This window comes from Panthera onca, chromosome A2 (genome assembly GCF_046562875.1).
Source record: "Panthera onca isolate mPanOnc1 chromosome A2, mPanOnc1 haplotype 2, whole genome shotgun sequence".
NCBI lineage: Eukaryota > Metazoa > Chordata > Mammalia > Carnivora > Felidae > Panthera > Panthera onca.
The window spans coordinates 77051475-77078847 of NC_138340.1; the positions used below are offsets into that span (position 1 = coordinate 77051475).

Sequence of the window (27373 nt, forward strand, 5' to 3'; positions counted from 1 at the left end):
TAGTATTTATGCTTCCATTTTATTGTTTTTAAGAATTAAACTGCCACCTCAGTAGTCTTAAGAGCAATATAATGAAACATACATACATTTAATTTAGACTTATGTCCATCATAGCTTCAAAGGCTTCCCTGAAATAAGGCTGGGATTCACATCTTTTTCCTTGAGGAAATAAACACTAACAGTAATTTTGTTATCCTTCTACCCACCAACCCTCATTCAAACAATAACTGGATGAATTCAAGTCTAACGCCATTTAAAAATTTTGTCTGCTACAACACATTCATCTGATCTGCCTCCCTGCATAACACGTATTTTTTAAACCTAACTGAAAATAAATCATTTTTTAAAAAGTCTACGAGAATTCTCTTAAACATGTGGAAGTTTATCATGATACTAATTATTTTGTCCAATACATAGGCTAAGTGGTTTCATACCACATTCGACTCTAGTGAATTTCAATAAAAACAGGAGCGCTCCTCATAAACAGTTGAGAAGCCCTAAAAGGAATTTGGCTATTTTCTTATCACAAGAAACAAAGAATGGTATTGGATTTTTAACAGTAATATTTTAACAGCTCCTAAATAGGGGCATGAAAAGGAATCAAGTTTGCACCAGTCCAAGTACCTACAGTAATATGATAGAAGCACTCACCACCACCAGTTCATACTATTTCTTATTTCACTCCCATGCTCCTAATAACAAGAATTTCTCACTAGATATATTGCATTAACACTGGACTCTCAAATTGCTAGATGTGAAAAAATCACTCAACTTAAAAAAAAAAAAAGAAAAAAGCGTCTTAGTTATTTCCGGCTGGTCAAGGTTGAAATAATCATTTCGCCTATCTCTAACTTCAGCTCTAAGTTCAGAGACGACTCTGCATCTCATTATCCAAGATGGGAAACTGTTTTGCCTGTGTCTGACAGAATCCAATGGTAAATTAGCCATCAGCTCACCCTTTGTCAAAAAGAAATGTTCTAAATGTACGCACTACAAACTATTTAATAAATGACATCTGCATACTACGTTTTTCATTTTTATATTATGCACCATTTTAGGGGGGAGGAAATACTTCACAGGGGTTTACTCAAAGGATATAGGACCATACCCTAAGAATGTTGATTTATACACATGAGTTCCATATAAAATGTAAGTGGTCATCTTAGCTGGACTGTAGCAAGCCCCTATAATGCAAATGCTGACTCTAAAGGCACGTTATAAAGCTCTGAAAATCACAATTTAGTCGTTACTTTTCTCCAATACAAACAAAATCATCTGGTAGTCTTCACTGGTGACTCCATTTTAAAATGTTCCCAGTTTCATACTGCTTAACCCATAAAAGGAACAGGAAATTATAGTCTTAAAATTTCAAGTTAGAGAAAAAAAAACCTTATCACACGGTAATGAAACCTGAGCAATGCAAGTCTGTGATTACAAGAATGTCCCTCATTAATACAATATTCCTCTACGGCGTTCAAATTGTACTTTAAAAACCCAATAAACAAGAACCCACCTAGAGCACAGGATCCAACTCCACCACGAAATGAGGAATTACATAAAGTCTATTCAGCCCTAAATACTTAGTTTGAGACAATGAGCAGAGTAGAACACTTTATCTAGAGAACACAATTTAAACAGTTCTATAAAATAATGTTACGTAAGATTAGTAAATGTGGTGCATCATGTGATTCCAACCATTCAGGAAAAAACGTTAATGAGTAACAATATCCCCCAATAGCTTGGAGCCTGTAGAGTCAATTACTTTGGCCAGATCTTCCCAAAGAATTCCTAATGCCTTTTAATGTTATGAACATCAATATATCTTAGTACTGGAATTCCAATGTATTTTGGTGCTCCTGAGGCTGCCTAAAAATGAAAAGGCATCCAAGTGAAGTGCATTATATACTTAATATACCTCAAACTTTCAGTGCCTAAAATGTGAAATAATTCTCTACCACTTAACAGTCTGCCTTACAGTAAATTCTAGTAGATTTTTACTTTTAGGATTTTATTGTAACTTTGGGAAATTAGTGGTAAAACATATGGTTTTTAAAAAACAGTATGTGGCTGCACTTAAATTCACATAAAAATAGCATTTTTACAACCATTTTGAAATTTAATCCTTTTACACAGGTTAACAAAATGTATCACAAGAAAAACTGAACACTGGATTGAACAAAAGCACTATTTTTGAAAGTGGAACAATGAAAAAGTCTTCCCAAATTCTTTACAAATGGTCACCTCTGGGTCAATTTACCACACTAGGGGAACAAAGTTGTTAAAATATAGCTGTGCTCAACTGAGCCACTTATCTGCACTACAGTATAGTACTTGAAATCGATCCTAAGGTCAAGATTTAAAACCATTTTTAAGAGACAAGACCCTACGTGTTTTACGGTCACCTCAGGAAGAGGAGCTTCTCCTTCCCAGAACAGTCAAAGCTTAATTAAAAGATTGACTATACATAAGTTTTTGTTGTTTTTTTTCCTCCTCATCATATCTTCAGTTCAAAGCACTATTAATCATTGGTAATACGGTCTATATCTTGTCTGATCTGGATGATGTGGTCCAGGAAGTGGGGTTTGAGAAGGCGGACCCTGCATTCGTGGAGGAGGAGGTGGCCCTCTTGGTGCAGGCCATATACCAGGACTCATTCCTCCTGGTTGTGTAAATGGAGGGCTCAGAGTTCCTTGATCTTCAGTGAACTGGGGTAGAGAGTTAGGATTATAATGGTGAGGAGGGGGTGCAGTTACAGGTGGGCCGCCGTGCTGAGGCGGGGGAGGTCCTGGAGGAGGATGATTCATATAAGGTGGCATCTGGGCAATAATATGTCCAGGGGGAGGGGTTATTGGTGGTGGAGCAGAGGTCATTGGTGGAGGTGGAGCTTGGCTATAAACCAAGTGAGGAGTCCCTGTGGCCTGGGGAGGATGTGGCATTGGATGGCTTATTGGTGGTGGAGGAGGTGGGGGGGGTGCGTAATGTTGCTGTGGAGGCATAATATGATGAGGGTGCGAGACCACTGGTTGGCCCTGATATTCAGGATGGTGGTGAGCAGGTGCTGGGGCAGGAGGTGGTGGTTCTCTAGCACCTGAATTGGAGTCATCCTGAATAGGGACAGTTATTAAATTGCTGTGTTTTCTTGTTGAAATACGAAAGGTTTCCTGACTGACCGAACGAGGAGGAGGTGGAGCCATGGCCAATTCTGCTGGCGGAGCACGGATATCCTCGTGTGGCTGGTTATAGTGCTCGTGTGGCACGTGCTGCAACGGAGGTGGCGGCATCATGATGTGCTGCTTTGGCGGAATATGGCTCATGTGGTGCTTGTCTGGCGGCATTATAAAACGATCAGGGATTTCAGCTGGTGGTGGGGCGATAGGAGGATGGACGTTTTCAAGTGAAGCACGGGGAACAGGTTTTCCAGCTCTCATGTGGCGGTGGTTGATATGCGCCTGTAAGTCTCTCTGAGACAGGTAGGTTCTCTTGCACCCTTGAACAATGCTACACATGAAGAGAGAACCTCGCGTACACTGCTCGATCCGCTGAACGGGATCACTACAGCTGAACGAGAAGGGGAAAAAACGATTTACTAAAAGCAGACCAGAAAAATACTGTACAAACTCTCACAGATATGCCTGTTCTTGAAATCTGTTGTAGGAACTGCAAAAGTTCACAATTACAAGTTGCAGGGACCGTAAGTGAACCTTTAATCACTGCCACTCTGTGGTCTGTTGGCTTCACATTAAGCATCCACCCTTCTACCGACCTTGGAACTCTCCATACAAGTAAAAATTAAAAGTTGTTTATCAAACAAGAGTATGTTTTAAGAAAAGACCTATTGTTCCTAAGACACAGAATTATCTGATTGTCTCAAACAAACTCTATGCTTTGCATCCATTTGCAAAAACAGCCAGAAAGGATGAACCAAAGGTCTGTCATAGTCATGGAATTCACACTTGTACAGTATTTACGGAGCAATAAGGATTTGCTGAGCAAACAATATGAAGTAAAAGACGCTGCAAGGACTGCAAAAATGTGTAAGATCATCCTCATCGACAGGGTTCTTGACATTAAGCAACGTAAACTATTTAAATTCAAACCCTGACTATCAGGAGTCCCTTAGGGAAGAATTATCAGACAATTTTACTACAAAAAAGTATGACCCCCTCCTTTCTAAACCATAAGCACTAAATTTAACTCAGCATTTTCTTAATGACTCAGGGTCAAAATTATAACTCTTTCTCACTCACTATATTTAATCCACACTTGCCTTTAGAGTCTTTTGAAATAGTGGAAAGAGGACTGAACCAGGAATCAGAAGAACGGGGACCAAGTGCTGGCTCTGTAATCTTGGAGAAGTCACTTAATCTTTCTGTTTATTTCTTCATCTGCAATATGGGTTAAAATATGTACTCTAACAATGTTTTTTTGTTTTTGTTTTTTATCTACTTTGCCCTACTTAAAAGAATATCCTTGGGATAACTGAAAACAATGAAAGTGGCAGAACCGAATCACTAGTTAAGCAAGGAATCACTACATATGCATGGATACAGGCTATTATCACGGAATATGTGTATCAGGTCATCTGAGACTATGTTAAATGGCTCTATATTCCTGAGTTTGAGCTGTGTCTCTATTTTCACCCTTGCTGTAAGGCTGGCACTCCTTGAGACTAGCAGGCTTCCCTTTAGTGGCCATTTGGCACAGTTCTCATTTGTTTGCTTCTAATATGCTGTAAACTCAGAAAGGTCTCCACGGTAACAGGAATGTAAGACACTTTCTTTTGGGTGGTGTTTAAAAGCAACAGTATATAATATTTGTATCAACTTGGGTTGCCATTTCTTCACTTCCTGATCTGAGTCAGTTGAGCCAGATAGGCTTATGTTCTCAAATAGCTAAGTGCCGACCAGTGAGGTGCTTACTGGAGTTACTTTCAATATCTTGAAAACTAAATTCCCTTTTCCATATTACCATTAGAACACTTATTGAATCATCCTCTCTCTCTCTCTCTCTCTCCCCGTGACGCCAATCTTCCTACACCATAAAAAGAAATCATCCCTTATAAGTGTCCATAATTGTGTTATCAACCCATACTACAAATCTTGGGATAGCTTCTGACACAGGTCATAAGGAATCTCAGAAGTCTACAACTGTTCCAAGGAAGTTGGTCTCAAAGCTTTCTCAAGTCTTCTATCAGGGGTTCTAAACTGGTATAAAAAGTTATCCTGGATCTTTCAAGACCATACCGAACTGGATCAGTATCAACCAATACCTCTAGATCTTTATAACTTGTCTGAGCCAATACCATGATGGTGCCCTAAGATATACTCAAGACATAAATAATAAGATTTGCAGGTAGTACATAAGAGCTTATACTTACCTAGTACTTATTATATGCTAGGTACTATAAATATAGATGTATGGACCTACTAGTTTAGTTCTAACAACACAGAGACGTAGATGCTATTAACTCCATTTTACAGATGAAGAAACAATCTATCACACAGCTAATAAGCGGCAGACTAGGGATCTGAAGCCAGGAATTGTAATTCCAATCGCTGCTTGATACTACCTCTCTAGTGTCCCATCAGAGAAACAAAACAAAACAACCGTTTTGGTTTATAACACTAATTTTGTGATGACACATGTACTTGTTTGGGCTAATGTGAACACTCAGATAATAGCTACCTAGCCTTATCCTAAGGAGAAGGCTAAGGCCAACTCTAGGCTCACAAAGAAAGGTTAGCCATGTCTACATATTTGATATCCTGCTGCTGACTTACATCATACTCTGATCTTTAACCTAGATTACAATTCATTACATCACAAACTTTTATTATTTAAAAATCTACTAATGGGGCGCCTCGGTGGCTCAGTCGGTTGAGTGTCCGACTTCAGCTCAGGTCATGATCTCGCAGTCTGTGGGTTCAAGCCCCGCTTCAGGCTCTGTGCTGACAGCTCGGAACCTGGAGCCTGCTTCAGATTCTGTGTCTCCTTCTCTCTCTGCCCCTTTCCCGCTCGTGCTCGTGCTCTGTCTCTCAAAAATAAATAAAAATGTTAAAAAAAATAAAAATAAAAATAAATCTACTAATAACCTTACCCTGGACACATCTTATCTCCTTTTTTTTCATGTAAAATTGCACAGTCATAGCAAAACACATGCTTGCACGGAATCTGTGAACAGAGACATATTACAGTTAAGCATACTAGAACAACTTAAGCTATTTCCATAAAAAATAACTGTAAGCACAGTAACCTGGACATAAAAGGCACCTGAGAATTGCTCACTATGATAAACATTTATTAAGTACTAATTACAGAAAAGCAACAGTTAACCTTTTTTCAGTAACAGAGCCCTTTGAGATATAATGAAATATTTGGCCTTTCCCCCAATAAATATATACGTATGCATCTGCTTACATTTCTCCAAGTATAAATGCTATGAATTTCATCCGTGGTTCCTATAGAGGTAAAGCTCCTGAAGAAGCCCACACTATCCAAAGCAATCTACAGATTCATTGCAGTTTTTCACAGAACACAAAATCCTAACGTTTATATGGAACCACAAAAGACTCCAGATAGTCAAAGCAATCTTAAGAAAGAACAAAGCTAGAGGTACCACAATCCCAGCTTTCAAACTATACTATAAAGCTATAGTGATCAAAACAGTACGGTACTGGCACAAAAACAGACACAGATTAATGAAACCGAATTGAGAGCCCAGAAATAAACCCATGCATATACAGTCAATTAATCTACGACAAAGGAGGTAAGAATAAACAATACAGAAAAGGCAGTCTCTTCAGTAAATGGTGTTGAGAAAACTGAAGAGCTACATGCAAAAGAATGAACTGGAACTGGACCACTTTCTCACACCCAACACAAAATAAACTCAAAATGGATTAAGGACCTACATGTATGACTTGAAACCATAAAATTCCTAAAAGAAAACATACGCAGCAATCTCTTAGTAAACTTAATAACATTTTTCCAGATGTCTCCTCAGGCAAGGAAAAACAAAAGCAATGGAAACCATTAACAAAATGAAAAGACAACCTACTGAATGGGAGAAGATATTTGCAAATGATATATTCAATTAGGGCTTAATACCTAAGATATATAAAGAACTCATACAATTCAACACCAAAACCCCCCATGCCCAAATAATCAGATTAAAAAATGGGCAGAGGACCTGAATAAACATTTTTCCAAAGAAGACATACAGGTGGCCAACAGGTACATGAAAAGACGCTCAGTATCACTAATCAGAGAAAAGCAAATCAAAACCACAATGAAATATCACCTCACATCCGTCTGAATGGTTAGTATCAAAAAGACAAGAGAAACATGTTGGCCAAGATGTGAGGGAAAAAAAGAACCCTCACGCACTGTTGGTTGGAATGTAAATTGCTGCAGCCACTATGGAAAACAGTATGGAAGTTCCTCAAAACTAAAAATTGAAGTACCATACAATTCAGTTAATTCCACTTCTGGGAATTTACCTGAGGAAAACAAAAACACTAATTCAAAAAAAGTATATGCACCATTATTGCAGCATATTATAATAGCCAAGAAAAAAAAGATGCGGTACATATACACGATGGAATATTACTTAGCCATAAAAAAGAATGAAATCTTGCCATTTATGACATGGATGAACATAGAGGGTGTTATGCTAAGTAAAGTCAGTCAGGCAGAGAAAGACAAATACCATATGATTTCACTTATATGTGGAACCCAAGAAACAAAACAAACACAACAACAACAAAAAGAGAAACAGTCATAAATACAGAGAACATACTAGGGCGGGAGGCAAAAGTGAAGGTGATTAAGAGGTACAAACTTCCAGTTAAAAAACAGAGAAGTCACAGGGATGAAAAGTACAGCATAGAAAATACAGTCGATTATATTGTAGTAACTTTGTATGCTGAAAGACGGTAACCACACTTATCACGGTGAGCACAGTGTAATGTACATAATTGTTGTATCACTATGTTGTACACCCAAAACTAATTTAATATTATAGATCAACCATACTTCAATAAAAATTTATAAAGTAAAAAGTAAAAAAAATAATTAAAAGAAAACTCCCAAAGAAGAATACCATAACCATGTTCTATCTTATCCTGTTCCTCCTGAAACTGTGTCAAGCAGTGAAATAACAAACACCTCCTACATTTAATGTAAGTAGCATTCTTCCCTGGCAGTTAATGAACTTATAAAAATCTAAAAATAAATCAGGACACAGTAAAATGATGTTAGACCATTTTAAAACTCATAGTCCATTACTCTTATTTAGCTACGCTACACAGCAAAGCAAGAGGGCCCGATCCATGCCCTCTACCAGGCAGACGTTACTGAATTCAATTTTTTTCAAATACAAATACAAAACTATCTTTTAAAGGAGGATATGTCAAAATTACTATAAAATTACAACTAGAGTTATAATTGTTTTTAATGATTAGAATTCAATTCTATTTGAATTATTAGTATTATTAGTTTTACATTAAAAATTATAGCCTTCGGAAATAAGTAACTGACTTTGTTGTTTAACAAGAAAACAATTTTTCCTTAATAAACCAGAATAAATATCCACTAACATGTATCAAACAGTCCAAAGAAATTCGTTTTCAGAAGTTAGTTAATTTTCAAGCAATTCAAGAATTTGTCAAGATAATTATATTAAATGCATGGTATCCCCAAATTTCCCTTGTCTATTCCATACTTAATTAAAATGTCACAAACTTAGTCATTAAACAGTGATAAACCCACCTACTTAAATTTCAGAATCTCATCTCTACACAAAAGTTTACATTTACTAAAACATTTAATTTAGTTATACTTACCATTCGCCCATAGATTTTAATAGGCAATCCACACTTGTCACAGAAATGAACTGGCGTATCATCCTTTTCACCTAAGATGTTTATCTGTTGAATGATATAATTAAAATTTTCTTTTTAAGCATCTCTAAAAATTGTACTTATAATTTTTGCAATGAATTGGTTAGTATTTTATAAAAGTTGTTAATACAATTAGAAATAAAGGTTTCTTGGCATAATTCCCACAATTCCACATGATTAGCTGTGCCCCCATTAGTTTCTTTTTTCTGTTTACGGTTATTGATTTTACTTGACTTTACTGAAAATTATTTCAAATTATTTTTGAAAATAGTGGAAATAGGGCATTAATAAACAGATGATTTGAGTGTGCTTAAAAAAAGCGTAATACCTGTAATAAAAGTTCATACCATTCTTTAAGTATTCTGATTATTCTAATAAAGTATTTAAAGTATTTTGCTGTTCTGGGGCACCTGGGTGGCTCGGTCAGTTGAGCACCTGACTTTGGCTCAGGTCGTGATCTTGTGGTCTGTGAGTTCGAGCCCCGTGTCGGGCTTTGTACTGACAGCTCGAAGCCTGGAGCCTCCTTCAGATTCTGTGTCTCTTTCTCTGTCTGCCCCCACCCCTCCACTCTCTGTCTCTGTCTCTCTCTCAAAAATAAATAAACATTAAAGAAAATATTTTTTTATATAATAAAATATTTTGCTGTTCTAATAAATTTTTTTATTTTTAGTTTTACCTGGAAGTCCCAAAAAAGGTGTCCAGGAAATCTTCGCTGATTTCCAAACAGTTCGCCACCTTTACAGTCATACCGTTCTTCTTCATTATAATCAAATCCTTCTGAGAAAAGAAAGTGTTCTGAGAAAAGAAACTTTTCAAATCCTAAATTTCATTTTGGAAGTACATGTACATGGCACCACAGACCTGTTCACCCAAAAGCCCATCTGATGCCTTTCAAAGCTCTTCTAAGGACAAGATAATCAAGACTAGTTTAAGTCATTATAACATCAGCTAGAAATGATCTTGGCAACCATCTACTCCAACTCTCTTATTTTATAATTGGGAATACTGCAGTATGGAGACCTATAGTAACTCAATACATAGATTAAGTGGGAGAGCCAGGAACAGACTTCAGAACACTTCACTCCCATTCAAGTGCTCTTATTAATTCACCAAACTCTCTCTAGTATAAACCTTTATTAATTACCATCGTCACACTTGCCGCACAAACTTTTAAGATACTGATCACTTACTGTAATCTACCTACAAAAGTGGTATCATGCTGCAAGAGGCTGATTTTATTGCCAAAAGCATACAATGAAAATATAAAGAATTCTGCAGGTTTTTCTTCTTACAACTAAGCAAATTAGGTATCCTCTCCTTCAGTCTTAAAACTGAAACTGATTTTAGAAATAAGAACATATTCATACTTCATCTTTTCAATTAAAACCTCTCTCTGGTTGATCACCCAAACAGCAGAAGCCATATCATATCTAGTCACAAGTATCCTCCTCTCCACTATATGTATCAATAAAATTATGAAGATCATATGGGCTCAATTTCTCTGACCTTGATGGTAAACATCTCATCTCATACAAAAGAAGAGAAAACCAATGGACAGTCCAATGGTAATTCTTGGTAGAATCCAATTACCTAAAGTAAAGGTGAGAAGGCAAATCTGTCCCTCCAAAATGCCAGGCTTCTCATGACTCTTTAGGCCCTAGAACTGGTCAACAGTGTAGACCAAGCGCACAAGTTTTAACTTTACCCACGTGGCTAAATTACAGTACCTGTGTATGGATGTACATATGGACATACACACAAATACAGGGAAGCAAGACTTTCCCAGTGCACTAATCATCTCCAATACAAAGTATACAGTTCAAGGAGTATTCTTAAAAGTTACAAATGAGTGACCCTCGCCTCTTGTATGGCCCATTTATACCTTATAAAAAGCTTCTGTCATCTAAAATTCAAAATAAGGAAGATCAGTTCTTCTTATCTAAAATGCTGAGTTATTGTGTTGAACAACAGCCAACAAAATGAGGAGCACAGTAATCATTTTTCAAAGTTGTTCAACCTGCACTCCCACCATTAAAGTATACATGTATAATTGTATAATACCATATTAGTACCCACATCTCCCTATTTTGATCTGCCTAGAAAAAACACCAATCACTTATTATTTTTTACCTGAATTAGTTGAATCAAAAGTAATCAAAAGTTATCTCCAGCCTCAGTTTGTTCTCTTAAAAGAGAAATTGGTAATAGTAGTTCCCTCTAGAAAGGGGTGTAAGCTTAGGGGATGAGAGGGGAGGGAATGAGGGGATATCTGAGAGGAAAAAGAAAAAAGGGGGATTTTAGCTTTTTTGCCTTGTTTGGATTCTGATAACAAGAATGTACTTGCACATTACTGTGTACTTTTTAAAAATTATTAAAAGAAACAAAAAGATCAAAGAAAGGGCACCCTACGTTATGAAGAGTGCAGCAATCGCCCTAAGTTACTACCACCATGATTTAGAACATGTGACTTCAAATGAACTTGGAGAGATACCCTACAATAAAAGGAACCATAAAATGAGGTATAATTAAAACATTTTGATTCCAAAAAAAAAAAATAGATAGATTGCTGGAATAGAAGGGAAAATCTAGAAATTGACATAAATACTTTAGGCCTTTAATGTAGGATAATAGTGGGATTCTTATTCAGCACAGAAAAGACAGATTATTCAATGGTTAAGACAAATAGCTAGCTGTTTTAGAGAAAAAATAAATAGAGCCAGACTCCACTTTTTTCTTTTTAAATAACCAAATACACGTCCATAAATGTCCCACAGCAGGGATCAGCTAACTTTTTCTGTAGAAAGCTAGATTAGCAAATATTTTAGGCTGTGTAGGCCATATGGTCTCTTGCAATTACTCAACTATGCCATTATAGTGTGAAAGCAGTCATAAACAGTACTTAAATGAATGGGCATGGCTGTGTTCCAAAAAAACTTTACAAAAACAGGGCTGGATTTGGTCCACAGACCATAGTTTGCTGACCCTATACTAACGGGTAAAATGGGAAAATTGTTTTCTGTTCATGAAATAGAAAAAAGGCCCTTCTAAGAATTTTATAAAACCCAGAAGTCATAACAGAAGACTGGATTGGATATCTGATGACACAAAATCTTCAAACTTCACCACAATAAAAATTGGATATATAAAGTGCAAAAGGCAAATGGTGAATATACACTATGTGACAAAGAGCCAATTTAATAATTTGTAAAGAACTCAGAAAAATCAAGAGAAAGACTACAATACAGAAAAAAATGGTTAAAAGATATGAACAGGTAGACCCTAGGCAAAAGAAATAACCGATACTATGTAAAGATATCCACATAACTCCATTCATAATTAAAGAAATGTGTATCAAAATGAAAATTTTTAAAGGTTAATAGTCCCAATATTAGTGTGTGGGAATATAAATGGATGTTTTTTTTCAGAGCCATTTGACAATATCTGTTAAATTCTAAGATGTACAGATGGATACCATCAAGCTGTAAAATACCCAAATTCATGCAAAGTTTAAATTCAACACCAAGCATACATGCTAAGCTATATGTACAAGGATATTTCCTGCAGCATTGTTTTTAACAGCAAAAAAAAAAAAATCAGAAAAATTCTCGATACATTATAGTATATCTATAAATGAAATACCTAAGCCTATTTTCTTAAATGACTACAACTGTACACACTGATAAGGCAAAATTTTAATTGCATCTTACATGAAAAAAGGGCAGTTATATATTAAAAAGTTACTATAAAAAAGTTGTAAAAGAAATTATTTTGGTACAGGATTGTCAAGGTAGGGAGACAAATTTCACTTTTAATATTTTGCTCTCTGAAATGTTATTTAGTTTTTTTTTTTTTTTTTTAATGATAGGCAGTGTTACTTTCAATAACAAAAGAAAAACCAAAAATATTATACAGCAAGAGAAAAGTGCATGAAAAATGAAACAGTAAGATAAAAAGATCTTAAATAAATAAGACCACATGGAATATTTGGTGGAATCAGATACAATAGACTTTTGGATCTGTCAGTTTAAACAAATTACCTTCATCACCAGGTGGAGCCTTTGCAGGCATCCTGTTTATAGTCCTTGGAGTTCGAGGTGCAGTTTTGGCTTTGTTCCCTTGTTTGGAGATGAGCTTTATAGGAATTCGTCTTCGAACATCAAGACCACCCAATGATCCAGAACTATTAGTGCCTTGTAACTCATTGTCTACGTCAGAAAAAAAAAAAAAGTTGTAATTTCTTTCAGTTTTCCTTTTTGAAGATTATTCTGCTACAGGTATTAAAGTAACATATCCAACATTATCAAGGGCTGAATATCTGGGCTCTGATTTTAAATATTATATTATATATGTTTAAGCATTAATTTTCTCTATACTAGATAAACCCTTAAAGCAATGTTTTTTGAGATGGAACCCTTTAAAGAGTTGGCAAAAACTACAGAACCTCTCTCTAAAAGTAGACAATAAAAATTTCCATGATTCCAGAAGAGTTTACAAAAACATAAAACCTTTATAAGCCCAAGAACTTCTATCTTGAACTATAAGAGATTTTTTTTTAAAAAAAATAAATAAAAGGAAGGAGGAGGAAAAGAAAGAAAACCATCCACATCTCCAACAAGCACACAAAACACTTGTTAAGTTAGAAAAGTGAATCTACATCAGGACAATCAATAAAACAAACAAAAAACTAACAGTGACAATAGCAAAATTAAAAAAGTAATGCAGGGGCGCCTGGGTGGCTCAGTCGGTTAAGCGTCCGACTTCAGCTCAGGTCACGATCTCGCGGTCCGTGAGTTTAAGCCCCGCGTCGGGCTCTGGGCTGATGGCTCAGAGCCTGGAGCCTGCTTCCGATTCTGTGTCTCCCTCTCTCTCTGCCCCTCCCCTGTTCATGCTCTGTCTCTCTCTGTCTCAAAAATAAATAAAAACGTTAAAAAAAATTTTTAAAAATAAATAAAAAATAAATAAAAAAATTAAAAAGTAATGCATTGAAAATGAAATTAGTTTTAAGGAAAGTGATTATTCCCTTAAGTGTAAAATAGCTTTTCTAAAAAGTATTCAGGAATAGTAAAGATTATTACACTATTTAGTAGCAGAAGCACACCATGATGTATTTGGGCTATAACCTTTATAGATATATACATGTGAGTGTGTTATTCTAAGCTGCATCGTAATGGAAAAATAGAGTTTAGAAGGATGCAAGGTTTCTGTAATTCAACTAGATCTAAACAAGGGACACTTTCTAAGGCCCTCCTTGTTATTAGCTATTAACTCATTTCCCATGAGTAACAGGAGGATTATTTCATAGAACTGACTCCACTTGAAGGTTAATAGTCTCCTTTTTTTTAAAGTCTATGACAGAATATTATAATACAGAAAATATTCACTTTTACCCACCAAAGGCACAAAGGGAAATGTCCCAAAATAGGAAATGCAAATAAAATAATTTTCAAAAATAGTAACATTTTAAATATGACATACTGAATGAACTGTCCCTGCAGGAAATAGTGCAACCAAGATTGATAGGCCCACTGTCCACATTACATTCAGTAAAGCCAAATCTGAAAGCAGTAACCTAGTACTAATGACCTCCTCTCCAATGCTACTAGGTTTACAGACACATGTTAAATTCACATCAGTTTGCACTCTTCCTGAACAATTATTTTTTTAATTCAAAATAATTTTAATTCAAAATAATAATTTAATTCTTAATGATTAATTTAAATATCTTTCAGTCTACTTTCTACTATTACTTTTACAATAGCTAATCCTCAAAGAAAAAATTCATGGAAAGGAAGCATATGGGTAGCTAAAATCTTGAGTTAGGATAAACCCAACTGGATCAACTTTCAGCACTTCACCAAATGTATTAAACCAAGCTGAGTAATGTATTTCATCTGCTTTCTTCTAGTTACTTACGTAAAAGTACCTACAAGCAATGTAATAGCCAAAGGATGGATATGACAGAATCTTTTTTTTGCTCAAAATGTATTCCTGATTTTTCAATAAATGAACAAAGCAAGCTGATGTAGACAGTTGACAGTTCAATGCTTTCCTTCTGATATTAGGACTCAATGGTTTTACAACTAGGTGAATGACCAAAATACCAACACTTCATCACTGCAAATCCTTTCCCTCCACCTTGAGCAGTTGAGATCACAACAGTTGCTTGCTTAGCCTACCATGACTTTCAGGAGTCCTCTGCCCTTTAACACCTTGCCACCTACCTCTCAGATTGCAAGTCCATAAACAAAGTACAGCATTCAATAGTGATATCATTCTGGGTTTGTCTTTTTTTTTTTTTTTAATTAAAAAATCAGAAAATACAGCACAATTTCTTTTTGAATATGTCAACTAAAAACATAAAGCCCATGGATATTGTTACACAAAAAAAGAGAACTGAAGACATAACTAGTCATTTATTTTTATTTTTTAAAGACTGTAAGTAATCTACATCCCACAAGGGGCTCGAACTTACAACCCCAAGACTGAGTCGCAAGCTCTACCAACTGGACCAGCCAGGAGCCCCTATAACTGGCCATTTAAGGTGAATCCACTTTAAAAAGGAGTAACACTTTTATATTATAGTTTTTTAAAGATTTATTTAGAATTTTATCCTGAATTAAAGGAAGCAAGAAATATTTTATAAAATTTAGATTGCAGTTACAACTAAGTGCTAATTCTTAAAATGACCAAAGAATGAATCGAGTGCTAACTGGGCGTTTCCTGGAGTAGTTTTTCTGGCAAAATTCTATTAGAACCCTAGAGGATAGCCTTCATTTTATGTTTGACTTTTCAGCATGATCATAAAATCAGTCACTTTTGCATAATATTCAAGGGTTTTATCAATTTCCCCAAGAGCCAGCCTCTCTTAATCCTTTGACATTAAAATCTTTCTCTTAAAATACCTACCCTGTCATAACATCCTCAATCAACTGGCTGACTGGAATTTCCTCATTGGCCAAGGATTTTATTTGTGATTCAAATAGTTATCAAATTCATGTTTATGAATTCCAAAAAAAAACCTGAATCTTTTGCAAGGTTTGTAATCACAATCAATATACAGTATTTGACACTGTTTCCTGATATGAAGCAAAGATAATGACTTATAAAGAAATTAAACGAAGAGACAAAGGGCTGTCAGTACAGCATGTGACTCTTGATCTACATTGTAAGCTTGAGCCCCATGTTGGGTGTAGACATTACTCAGAGACAAAATCTTAAAAAAAAAAAAAAAAAAAAAAAAAAGAATAGAAAATATCTACCAGGGATATCTGAGTAGGAACTAATTTTTTTAAATGGTCAGCTCATTTGTGAATATTTTCATGTCAGGATGACTCTTACTTTCTCTGGCAATATTTTAACTTAGAGAACTAGGATAATAAATACTCAAGACACACACCCAGCGATACTACAACTTCTTAACATAACATCCTGTAAACTGTGGAACAGGCTTAACTACCAATTCCAGTAATAGGCTCTAATGAGAAGTATTTTGCTAAAGTTGCACATTTGTTACTCTAACACCAAGGTCCCAGAGTTTCAATTCTACAAAATTTCCAAATACTAGAGATTCTTACAGCCTGATTCTTGGCCCTCTGTATTCTCATTCCTTGAGTGATCTCATCCATCCTTAAAATATTAACTCTCTGGTACTAAATCTCAAGTATGTATTTTTCACCCACATCTTTCCTCTGATTTCCACCTGACAACTTCCCTTGTATGTCCCAATACACAGCTCATACTTGGCAGCCCAAAATTTTGTTCCCAAATTCCCAGGTCTCACCTCTACCCCTTTTTTAAAAAGTGTGTTTTCCCCAAATCAGTAATGGGCACTACCTAGGTGATCAAACCAGAAACCCAGGCATCTCTCCTTTCTCTCACAAAGCTCATATTTGAGTTCTACCACCAAAATACTGAATTTGTCCACTCCCCTTCTACTAAACCAAGCCAACTTAACTAAGTCGAGTCTCTCTTCTGGTCTACTGCGATCACCTCCTAAATCATCTATTTTCTATTATTTTTGTCTCCCTCTTTTACACCATCTCCATGAACAAGCTATTGTATTTTTAAAAGAAATTATGTTCCTCCTCCACTTCTGTTCAATGGCTTCGCACAGCACTTAGAATCAAATCTTTATCATGGACTTCAAAGTCTTGTAGGACCTGACTCCTGCCTTCCTTTTCAATCTCAGGGTTCCTTCCGTCTTGCTAACTAAGCTGCAGCTAACTGATCTTCTTTAAGTTTTCCTTCCTCAGAGTCTTTGTATTTGCTAGAAATGCTTTCCTCCTGATCAGTTCCATGACTGGATTCTTCTCATGCATCAGATCTCAACTTATAAGTTCTACTTTTACAGAAAGACCTTCCCTGACCACTCTCTCTGAAGCCTCCTCCTATTAGTCTTTACCACAGAACCCATTTATTTTCTTCAAAGCACTCATCATGATCTGTAATTTTAGGTTTTAAAAACCAAACAAACAAAAACAAAAGCCCTGTTTATGGTGTCTTCCCCAACAGAATGTAATCTCCATGAGGTCAGGGATTCAGACCGTCTTGCTTACCATTGCACCATTCCATCTCCAGACCTACAGGTATCTGGCATATATTACATTGACTAACACTCACTAAAACCATATAGATATAATTTTACATCTATATGTAGAAAACTAAGTAGGTATTTGATGACTGAGAACACCCTAACCAATGCTTAATACAAGAAATATCCTTTTTTTCCTACTTATGATATGGCTGACATAACTATACGGAACACTAACTAACTCCAAGTGCACTCTCATTCAATATCCAAAAACCACAAAGAAGAAAAAGCCAAACAAGACGTAACGAAGAGCGGAGTCATTCTTACTTGGGCATAGAGACGAGAATATCTTGATTTTAAGCTCTCCTTTGTAAACGCCCCCAAATGATGGGTAAGAACCACAGCCGTAGCGCGGGGCATGCTTTGGGCTCAGGCAGAAAAGCCGCTCCGAGTATGATTCCGAAAACCATATCCGACTCCCTTCTCCCACCTCTAATCCGTGAAGGACCGGAGAGACAATAACGACCGGCAGTGACCACCGCAGCACCCGCCCAAAACTGACTGAGACAGCAGGAAGTCTCTAACCCACTCCCGCGCATCGACACCCAGCGTAACAAGGCTTCCCCGACTCCAAAACTGGAATCTACCCGCCAGTCCCCCAAACTGAGAGCAGAGCACCCGGGACGAGGAAAAAAGGAGCAGAGCTCTCTCCTCCCCACGAGGCCCCCGCCTCCCACCGTCTGGGCTGGGAGCTCAGCAGAACCAGAGAAGTGGCTGTTGCCGGCACCGAGGCGGTAGGTACCGCACCGGAGGGTAGGCCGGGACGCAGCAGGCCCTTGCCGGGCACAGGGAGGGGTCTGTGAGATTTCCTTCTCACCGCCAGACCCCAGTGCTGTAGGGCGAGCGTATCCCCTCTCTGCCCACTGGGCAGCAAGTCCCAGGCCGGCCAAGGGGGCATGGAACTGGGACCCCCACTGCCTCCGCCTCCTTACCAGTGTGATCCATGATTCGGCTCGCAGGGCACAGTGGGAGCGGAAGTCAACCGCGCCGGAGTCGCAGAGAGCGCGTGCGCGCTACCTTCCGGAGCCCGGGAGGCGGAAGTGCGACCAAGTTGCCTCGGCTTTGGCCTCCGAAAGCTTCCTTCTCTCGTCTACTACCCAACTCCGGTGAGGGAGTCAGGCATAGTTCGGGGAGAGAAAGGACATGCGAAGAGCTTCCAGGTCGAGGTTACTAAGACTCTTCCTCACGTGCTTCACGAGAAAGTAGCCTTTAACTGTGGAAAGGCGACCGACGGGAACGGGGGAGGGGGAGAGCGGTAACAGCCGGAGGCATAAGCTCGCGGCAGGTAAGGCGGCCGCCCGCCCCCGGGGAGCGCTGCCTTCTGGGACTTGTAGTGCGCTGGGGCCCCGGGGCCGGCCAGGCTCACTGCGCAGGCTCGGCCGTTGGGCTGGTCCCACCCCGGCGGGCGGAGTAACGGTTTGGAATCCCCCGGAGTGCGCGAGCGCTGTCTCCTGCACCCAGGGTAGGGAAAGTGTAAACACGCGCGCTCCGGAAGGCGTCCTCCAGTGGGAGGTTGCCCAGGGCATGGTCGAGCTACGAGAGAAGAGAAAGGCTCTCTGCGTATTGTCTAAATTTTGCTTTGTCCTGACCAGCTACGCAGAGCCAACTTGGTATATACCCCCGTTCCCACTAATTAAGTTTCTGATCGTTGAAACACAAAATGCTTGACTAGCACTCGTTTGTGTGTTTTGTTTTGTTTTAGAGCAAACGGTTGTGGCGCTGGGAACCCCCGCGACCACCTAAGGACTGGGCTTAGGGCCGGGTGGCGGGTGAGTGCCCCGCAGCTGCCGCTTCCCCGGGGGACACCGGCTGTAAAGTGCGACGCGGAGCCGGGGGACGGGACGGACGCGGCGTGAGGTGGAGGGAACGGCAGGGCTGGCCGGAAGGGAGAGGTTGAAAAGGAAAGGCCTAAAATGAGGAAGAGAGAGTTAGCACAACAGGCAGTACCTAGTTCCAGTTCTTGGTCCCCGGGGGTTGTGGCTGCGGCTGCCTTCATCGTCCTCAACCAAAACAAAGGAAAGTACCACAGAGTGGTTCCTGGGGACCTTCAGTGCGGTCTCCACCTCGCCGACTTGGCTCATTTGTGTCCACTCCCTTCTCCAGCCCTCTACACTTCATGCTCTCGGATGAGTAGAAAGGAGCACAATTAGTAGAAAACACGAGCTTGGGAGCCTAGGGATTTGGGTTCTATTCCTGTCGTCCCCTGGTGACGACATCAGTACCTTGGGTTGTTCACGCTTTCGGTGCCAGAGTTCCTGGATCAATAGGAGATTACTATATTGCCCTCTGACAGATGTTGTCACGGTGCCGAATTCTGGATTAAGTATGTGCAGCGATGCGTTGTATCTGTAGTTAGGCAGTAACAGCTTGGAGTCATAAAGATCAGCACTATGAGTGCTCTGTGCTGATCTGGGGCGTGTTGTACTGGGGTCTTTAAAAAGACTGCCCCGCTACACCTGAAGCTTTATGAACAAGTTTTTAGGTACAATTACAACCAAGGACCATTGTGAATCAGAATCACCCCTGCTTTTGTTTACATGTAGATTTCTGTATTAGTAAGTGGTTTCCAAGATGCTTTCAATTGCTGGGCTTATTTTTTGTTTTGGAGGTTTGGAGGAAGGAAGCTTAACCATACCTTCCCCCTTCTCTAAATACAGTGCTGATACGATGGGTCATTTCTCACCTATTTGAGGTATAGAAGAAGGTAGTTTTCACCTAGGAAGCGCTCTTTTTATTTTTTTCTCTCATATTTAGCCTGTCAGCCATACTTCAGATTAATGCAAATCCAGGTTCATAATGATATTATTCGTGTCTGCTGATGCTCATGTTTAAAGAATTAGAGCAAAAAAGCATATTTAAGAATTAGAACAAAAAAGAGGCTTCAAAGTATATTTTACATAGTTTAGTCTGTAAATCAGAAGTTGTGTCTGCATTCTTATGGTGCATGAAGTTATGAAAATTTACTGACAGGACACTCTTTTATTAGATTTCCTGTTGATAAAATGTTAGGTAAAGATCTGTCGAATTATTTGACATGTGTTGCTTTCATGCATTGCTTGCAGCATCTGTGTTCTATATTCATTACCCCCTTAGCTGTAGCTGCCTCATTTTACCAGAGCAGTAGCAGTGTGACAAATTTATCTCTTCACATAAACCAATAAGTGAAACTGTACTTACATTTTTATTACTGCCCTCTGGTATCCATTGCTGGTGATCTCTGTGCTATAACCAGTCACAATTTCTTTAAAAGCTGACATTCTTTTTTTTTTTTTAAGTTTACTTATTTATTTATTTTGAGAGAGACAGCATGAGTGGGGGAGGAAGAGAGAGAGAATCCCAAGTAGGCTTCGTGCTGCCAGCTGAGAGCCCAACCGCAGGACTTGAACCCACAAAACCGCAAGTTCGTGACCTGAGCCGAAACCAAGAGGCTCAACTGAGCCACCCAAACACCCCTAAAAGTCGACATTCTTATTAGTATCCCCTCCATGTGCCTTCTATGTAATAATCTATCATTATGTTGATTGTTACTTAATCAACTTTTATAAAATGGAGAACATTAAATAAAAATAAAATTAGCATGATTTGAAACAACAAAAAAAGCCGACATTCATATTCATTTTGTAGCATCGTGTTGCCCTAAGGTTTATAAAAACAAAACATCATAGTAATGGGTGATCTAAAGCACTGAGGTGCGGATATTCATCTTACGGACAAACTGTCTGCCAGCCCATCATTTATAAGCTGATGTTTTTAAGATGTTTTAATAGCCTGTCATTTATATAGCACTTAGTTTATGCTAAGAGAAAAGTACAGTGGGTAGCAGAGAGCTTGTTTCCCAGGAGCTTGTCTGAGACTCCTCAATAGCAGGTCAGGATGTCTTCTTAATGCTCTTTCAGTAATACCACCCTGTTGTGCCTAACACTGCAAAGGGCAAGAACTGTATTAAATAAAAGTCCCTACAACGACTACACTGGCTAGCATTTATAGAAATAATTAAAAACACATATAATTTAAGTGTTTTGAGGGAATGCAGTGCTGCATACATTCAGAGAAAATAATGAGCAGTAGGACCAAGGGTAGTTAGGTAGACTCTGGAGGGATTTAAGCTGAGCCTTGATGAATGAGGAGGATTTGGAGAGTAGGACAGCAATAAGGCATATGAAACAGGTGAGAGCGAGAGCACAGATAGAGAATTATTGTAACTTCTGTAGAGGACAGCAATCAGGTTGACTTGTGTTGTTGGTCCTCATTTGAGAGTACTGAAAAAGAAAATTAGGTGTGCTTATGCAGAACCTTGAGAAGATTCCAGAGTAACAGTTAAGAAAGCACACCTAGGCTGGCTGGCTCAGTTGGTGGAGCATGTGACTCTTGATCTTGGGGTCATGAGTTCAAGTCCCACCTGTGGTGTGGCGTTTACTTAATTTTTTTTAATTGAAAAAAAAAAAGGCACATAAACAAAACCTAACATGGTATATCATTCATATAAGCAACATAGTTCAGCAAGATACATTTGAAAACGATGAGCAGAACTTAAATTTTTTGGGGGGGCGGGGTGGGCAGGGGAGTGAATCAATACTATTGCCTGTAAGAGAAGAACAGTTCACTAGGGCGCCTGGCTGGCTTGCTCGGTGGAGCATGCAGCTCTTGATCTCAAAGTTGTAGGTTTGAGACCCATATTGGGCATAGAGATTCCTTAAAAACAAAATCTTAGAGAGAACAGTTGACCAAGTAGCCAGCCAGAGACTCCTGTGATGTCCAAATTGCTAGTAAGTATGAATGGACTGTTAGTAAGAGAAGAACTGATCAGGATAGTGTCCACTATACATCAACAAGTTGGATCAGCAGAAGTAGACGGGAAAGGCAGTAGAATATAGTGATTGGCTAGATGAACTTGAGCGTTAACAACCGGGGGTTCTAAGTCCAGAGCCGTCATTTCCCAGCTGTGAGACTTTACGCAGATTACCTAATCTTTGTGGCTGATTTCCTTCCTTTGTGGAATGGGAATGATGATAACACCTATCTTTCGAGTTGTGAAAACTAAATGTTTTGACCTATCTGGAGCACTTAGTACCTCCTGGCACACAGTAGGCCGTCACGAAATAATAGTTCTTATTACCGGGGTAGTTAGCTAGAGTCATTGCTTCTTGAGGTGATAGTAAAGATTAAATGAGACAATACTTAGCATACCAGCTGACACATTATTAAATGAATATTAAATGTTAGCTACAATTTTATTATTACCTATTAAAATGGTTGGCAATAGGTTTCGGAGATAGAGTTCCTAGGGCAAATTTGCACCTATCAGCATACTGATACACACACAAAGCAAAACTGATGTTTAGCTAAGACTCTGACTTCTCTATATTGGAAGCAGTTTAATTAAATCGGGTTAGTAACCTTAATTCTAGCCCCACACAGTCCCAGCTTCCTCCTCTCCCTACAGGCTCTTGGAACTGAACCCTAAATACCATATTACCCCAGGCAAGCCTTATCAAATATGGCAGCTGGCTTTCCAAACACCATCAAAAACTGAGCAAGAGACAGATTCAGGGAATAGGAAGGAAGTAAAGACTAACAAGGACTAAATATTGCTGATTGAAGGCATTTCCCCACTGTCATTCTGGAAATATATATACCCATTCAGAGAGGAGTACTTTAATCTAAAGAAGTCCTGCAGCCTCTCTCTTCTGAGAAGGCACATTTTGTACTCGGTAACCTTTGAGCTAGATGGACCTACTCCTCCCTCCAGAGCCTCCAGAGCCTCCGGAGCCTCCCTCCAGAGCCTCCAGAGCCTCCCTCCAGAGCCTCCAGAGCCTCCAGAGCCTCTGCTAAGAGATAATTGCCTCTTGTCCTCTACATTTCTGTTCAACTTACTCTTGAAAGAATGCTTAGGATATTAACACTGCTTGATAGCTGTGCCATGTTTTTAAGCAAGCAGTCTGTGATAACTTTCCTAGACTTGAGAAAGCTGTCATCTCAGGGTTCCCTGACCCTAAGCCCAGCTGCCGCTCCATCCCAGTTAGAAAAGGATTTCAGGTTTCCCTGGTGTACATGGTTTTTTTTTTTAAATTTTTTTTTTTCAACGTTTTTTATTTATTTTTGGGACAGAGAGAGACAGAGCATGAACGGGGGAGGGGCAGAGAGAGAGGGAGACACAGAATCGGAAACAGGCTCCAGGCTCCGAGCCATCAGCCCAGAGCCTGACGCGGGGCTCGAACTCACAGACCACGAGATCGTGACCTGGCTGAAGTCGGACGCTTAACCGACTGCGCCACCCAGGCGCCCCGTACATGGTTTTTAAATAGGCCCTGTTACTGTTTAAACAAGAGTCTGTCACTATCAGAAATGTACTTTACATCATAGCACAGTACATAAACAAACACACCTGCATATCACACATGTAAATGTTATAAGTAACTATATGCAGTTCCCTGTGCTGTTTGTTTTCTCTTCTGTCCCTTTAAAAAAAAAATGCTGGTTATGACTCACTAAAATGTCTAAAAGTGCACTAATGACTTGGAATTTAAGTTGGAAACCACTGCTTTATAGCTCCCATGGTGTTTTGAAGAATTTATGCTATTCTAGAAACGTCTGAGAGGAAGGATAAATCTTAACCCCAGGAGGACTTAATTCTTGTGTGGCTGTGCAGAGGGGTGAGGAGGAAGAAGATAGATATCCAAGACCAAAGAATGCCAGGAAGCTCAAGAACAAGGCTATTGGGAATTTCTTTCCTGTAACTGGTAATAGCTACCTCCTCAGAACTGGGCCTCCCCGTGAACAAAAACAATTTCATGACAGTAGATTTAACACCCACTTATACCTCAGTTGAGGAAAACGCCGGGCGTAGATTTAGAATTCTTACTCCTACCTTAAAACCTACCTACCCATCAAGGTTCTTGCTCATATGCCACTTTCTTCATCAAGCCTTCTCTGACATTCTTGCCACAGGTAATATATATAGTACAGAAAGTGAATGAGCTTTGGAATCAGGCAGAATTGGGTCCAAATCTCAACTCTCCCTGTGTGATACTGGACAACTACTTAACCTCAATGTCGGTGTCACCGAAATGGGGATAATGATCATTTTTCTTGCAGAATTGTTTTGAAGATCAAAGGAGATAACATCTATGAAGGCTCTTTATGTTGCCTTTACTCGCCAGACAACAGGCCTTCTCTAAGTGTTCATTTCCTTCATTCCTCTTGGTAATTACCGTCTCTTCAAAACATCCAGGAACTGTGTTTCTCCTAAGACCTCACTCTGCTTCATACTATAGCAGCAGGCATATTTTATCTACCCTCCAGGGACAGGCTCCTTGAGGATATGGTCCATCGGTTATCTATATTTGCACATAATACACAGTATTTAGCAGAAGGCACTTACGAAATATTTTTTGACTTACCAAAGAATATCATCAAAGATAGTGTGGCCCTGTCAAAAAAAAAAAAAAAAAAAAAAAAACACCAAACATTTAGAAGTTCTGCACACAAATGTGGCAAACAACTAGATAAAAGCTTACAGTATAAAATAAGTATGATAGGAGGGCACTGACCAGTAGGATTGTCAAGAATTAGTAACAGCTTATTATGACTGTATTCAGAGTTCATTCAATAAAATGAACAGAGAACACTAATGCCAGAAGACAACAGCCTAGGTCTTCAAACATGAAGAAACTCAAACAGCACTACATGCCTGAGTTTTTCCTGAGTGACAAACTATGTGTGTGTGTTTATACATATCAACATATACAACCATGAAGTCCGGCCAATTAGGAGGGAAATTAAAACTAAGAAAGTGAATAATTTTGGTAAATAATTTATTCAACAAGTATTTATTTGGGTCAGACGCTCTTCTAGCTGCTTTGAATATATCAGTGAACATGGGGCACCTGGCTGGCTCAGTCAGCGGAGCGTGTGACGCTTGATCTTGAGGTTGGGGATTTGAGCCCCACACTGGATGTCGAGATGACTTAAAAGTAAACTCTTTAATTAAAAAAAAGGAATCTATCAGTGAACAAAGTAAATAAGCCTACTTGCCTGTGTGAAACCCAATTCCAAGTGAAATAGGAATTAATGATTTGAATATGTATCTTCACCAATACTGAGCAACTATGGAAATTATGGTTACAGAATAGAATACGAATGTTATAAACCTGAGCAAAATAAACATAACTGAAAAATTGTGAAGAGGTCACAGAAAGCATGTGAATACTAGTTTTCATGAATTGTCTACTTTAACTGTCTAAAATTGGAAAGTAGTTAAAAATATGAAGCCTAACAACTCCAACTTCTGACAGCTTTTCAGAATTTCCTTTCTTAACGTAGAAAAAGCTTTTAGAACACAACACCCTTCACGTTAAAGGAAAAAGTTTTCTACTTCATGTTCTTTTGTTGCATCAAATTCAAGTAAAATTCATTAAAATTAGAATATTTTCATTAAAAATGGCATCTATCATAGAGCAGTCAGGGTCTAACCAGAAACTGCTTTGAGTATTTTCAGTGAGGGAATTTAGTGCAAGGAATTGATTATACAGGTAAAGGAAAATCTAAGAAGCTAAATACGACCAATGAGATAATCTGGTGATTAGTACAAGAGCCAGAAGCCACCGAGGGTAGGCTGAGGGGACAAGGGGAGAAAGCAGCGTTACCTGAATCGTAGAGAGCTAGAAAAAACACAGCCACTGTCAAGAATAGAGCCCTCACTTCCCTCTTTCTTGTGCCCTCTAGTCTCCCAACAGTCTTTCATTAATTGACCCCAGCCAGATGTTAGCCAACGTAGGAGCCCGGGATATGCAGCCTGGTAGGGTCAAAACCCCTGTGCTGATAGGGCAAGGAACGGTCACACAGGCCCTGCATTGAATATAGAGTACCATGTTATTTTTTAAAAGTATTGCTACCTATCTCCCCGTAGAGATGTATAGATAGCTACACGTGCTGTTTACCTAGTGGCAATAACAGTTATTTATGGGTAGACTGATTTTGAGTGATTCTGGCAACTTCATATTTTTCTGCACTGAGAATTTTTTTAGGTTGGATTTTTAAAAATTTTCATCCACATTTTGATAAGCCGAACCATCAACGAACATTGGTTTAAAACTATGGTAAATTTAGGCAGAGTTCTAGAATTATGTGTTTTCCAGTATTCTCACCATGTAATAATATGTCAGTTTCTGCAACTGATAAGCTTTTTTTTTTTAGTGTTTATTTATTTAGAGTGGGAGAGAGAGTGTGTGCACGAGCAGGGGAGGGGCAGAGAGAGAGAGGAGGAGAGAGAGAATCTCAAGCAGGCTCTGCACTGCCAGCACAGAGCCCTAAGCAGGGCTCGAATCCATGAACCAGGAGATCATGAGCTGAGCTGAAACCAAGAGTCAGAGACTTGACTGAGCCACCCAGGCATCTCAACTGATAAGCTTTCAGATTCTACTCAGGTGAGAAGCCTAAATTAAATCTGAGGCCAGTTAAGTATGCATTGTATTTTTGTAACAGCATTTCCCCCATTTCACTGGCAAATATTTTTGTATATCCCAAAGAGTTAACATGGTCACAAAGCTATTATCACATTGTCTCTTCAAAAAGTCAGTGTCATGGGGGGAAAATGTGTAGGAGGGCTTTTCAGATTAATGAGACTAAAGAGCTGAACCAACTAAATGCAATGCTTAAAGCTTCATTTGATCCAGTGGAACTAGAATGTATTATGCTAAGCAAAATAAGTCAGAGAAAGACAAATATCATATGATTTCAATCATATGTGGAATTTAAGAAAAAAAAACAGATGAACAAGGGGAAGAGAAGGAAAAATAAGACAAAAACAGAGAGGGAAGCAAACCATAAAACTCTTAATACAGAGAACCAACTGAGGGTTGCTAGAGGGGCGGTGGGTGGAGCG

The 27373-nt window shown here is 38.7% G+C and overlaps 1 protein-coding gene and 1 long non-coding RNA gene across 6 annotated transcripts in view; one reads left to right on the top strand and one right to left on the bottom strand.

Annotated features, from left to right (window-relative positions):
- Window positions 1-19605, bottom strand: CBLL1 (Cbl proto-oncogene like 1). 5 transcript variants are annotated; one of them, XM_060632261.3, is made up of 6 exons: window positions 19438-19605; window positions 12938-13105; window positions 9577-9674; window positions 8844-8927; window positions 6098-6171; window positions 1-3558 (listed from the first exon to the last, which is right to left on the bottom strand). In XM_060632261.3, the coding sequence occupies exons 1-6, from the start codon at window positions 19484-19486 to the stop codon at window positions 2523-2525; spliced, it is 1509 nt and encodes a 502-aa protein (XP_060488244.1). In that variant the 5' UTR covers window positions 19487-19605; the 3' UTR covers window positions 1-2522. The 5 variants fall into 5 exon arrangements, with proteins under 5 accessions (XP_060488244.1, XP_060488243.1, XP_060488246.1 ...); XM_060632260.3 differs by having other exon boundaries at window positions 9577-9677; window positions 19438-19604; XM_060632263.3 differs by lacking the exon at window positions 19438-19605 and adding an exon at window positions 18423-18537.
- LOC132679077 (uncharacterized) overlaps window positions 18672-27373 on the top strand; it is a 14145-nt gene continuing 5443 nt past the window's right edge. The window contains exon 1 of the long non-coding RNA XR_013554033.2: window positions 18672-18775. This is a non-coding gene — a long non-coding RNA (uncharacterized LOC132679077). The remainder of the gene's footprint in view (window positions 18776-27373) is intronic.

Excerpts from the sequence above, each read along its gene's own strand:
- CBLL1 (XM_060632260.3), bottom strand. The coding sequence starts at position 19,486 with ATGAAGGCAGCCGCAGCCACAACCCCCGGGGACCAAGAACTGGAACTA. Across the intron at positions 8,928-9,576 it reads ACCTTTTTTGGGACTTCCAG|ATAAACATCTTAGGTGAAAA; the intron begins GTAAAACTAAAA and ends ATCATTCAACAG. Across the intron at positions 3,559-6,097 it reads GGAGATAAGATGTGTCCAGG|CTGTAGTGATCCCGTTCAGC; the intron begins GTAAGGTTATTA and ends CTTCTCGTTCAG.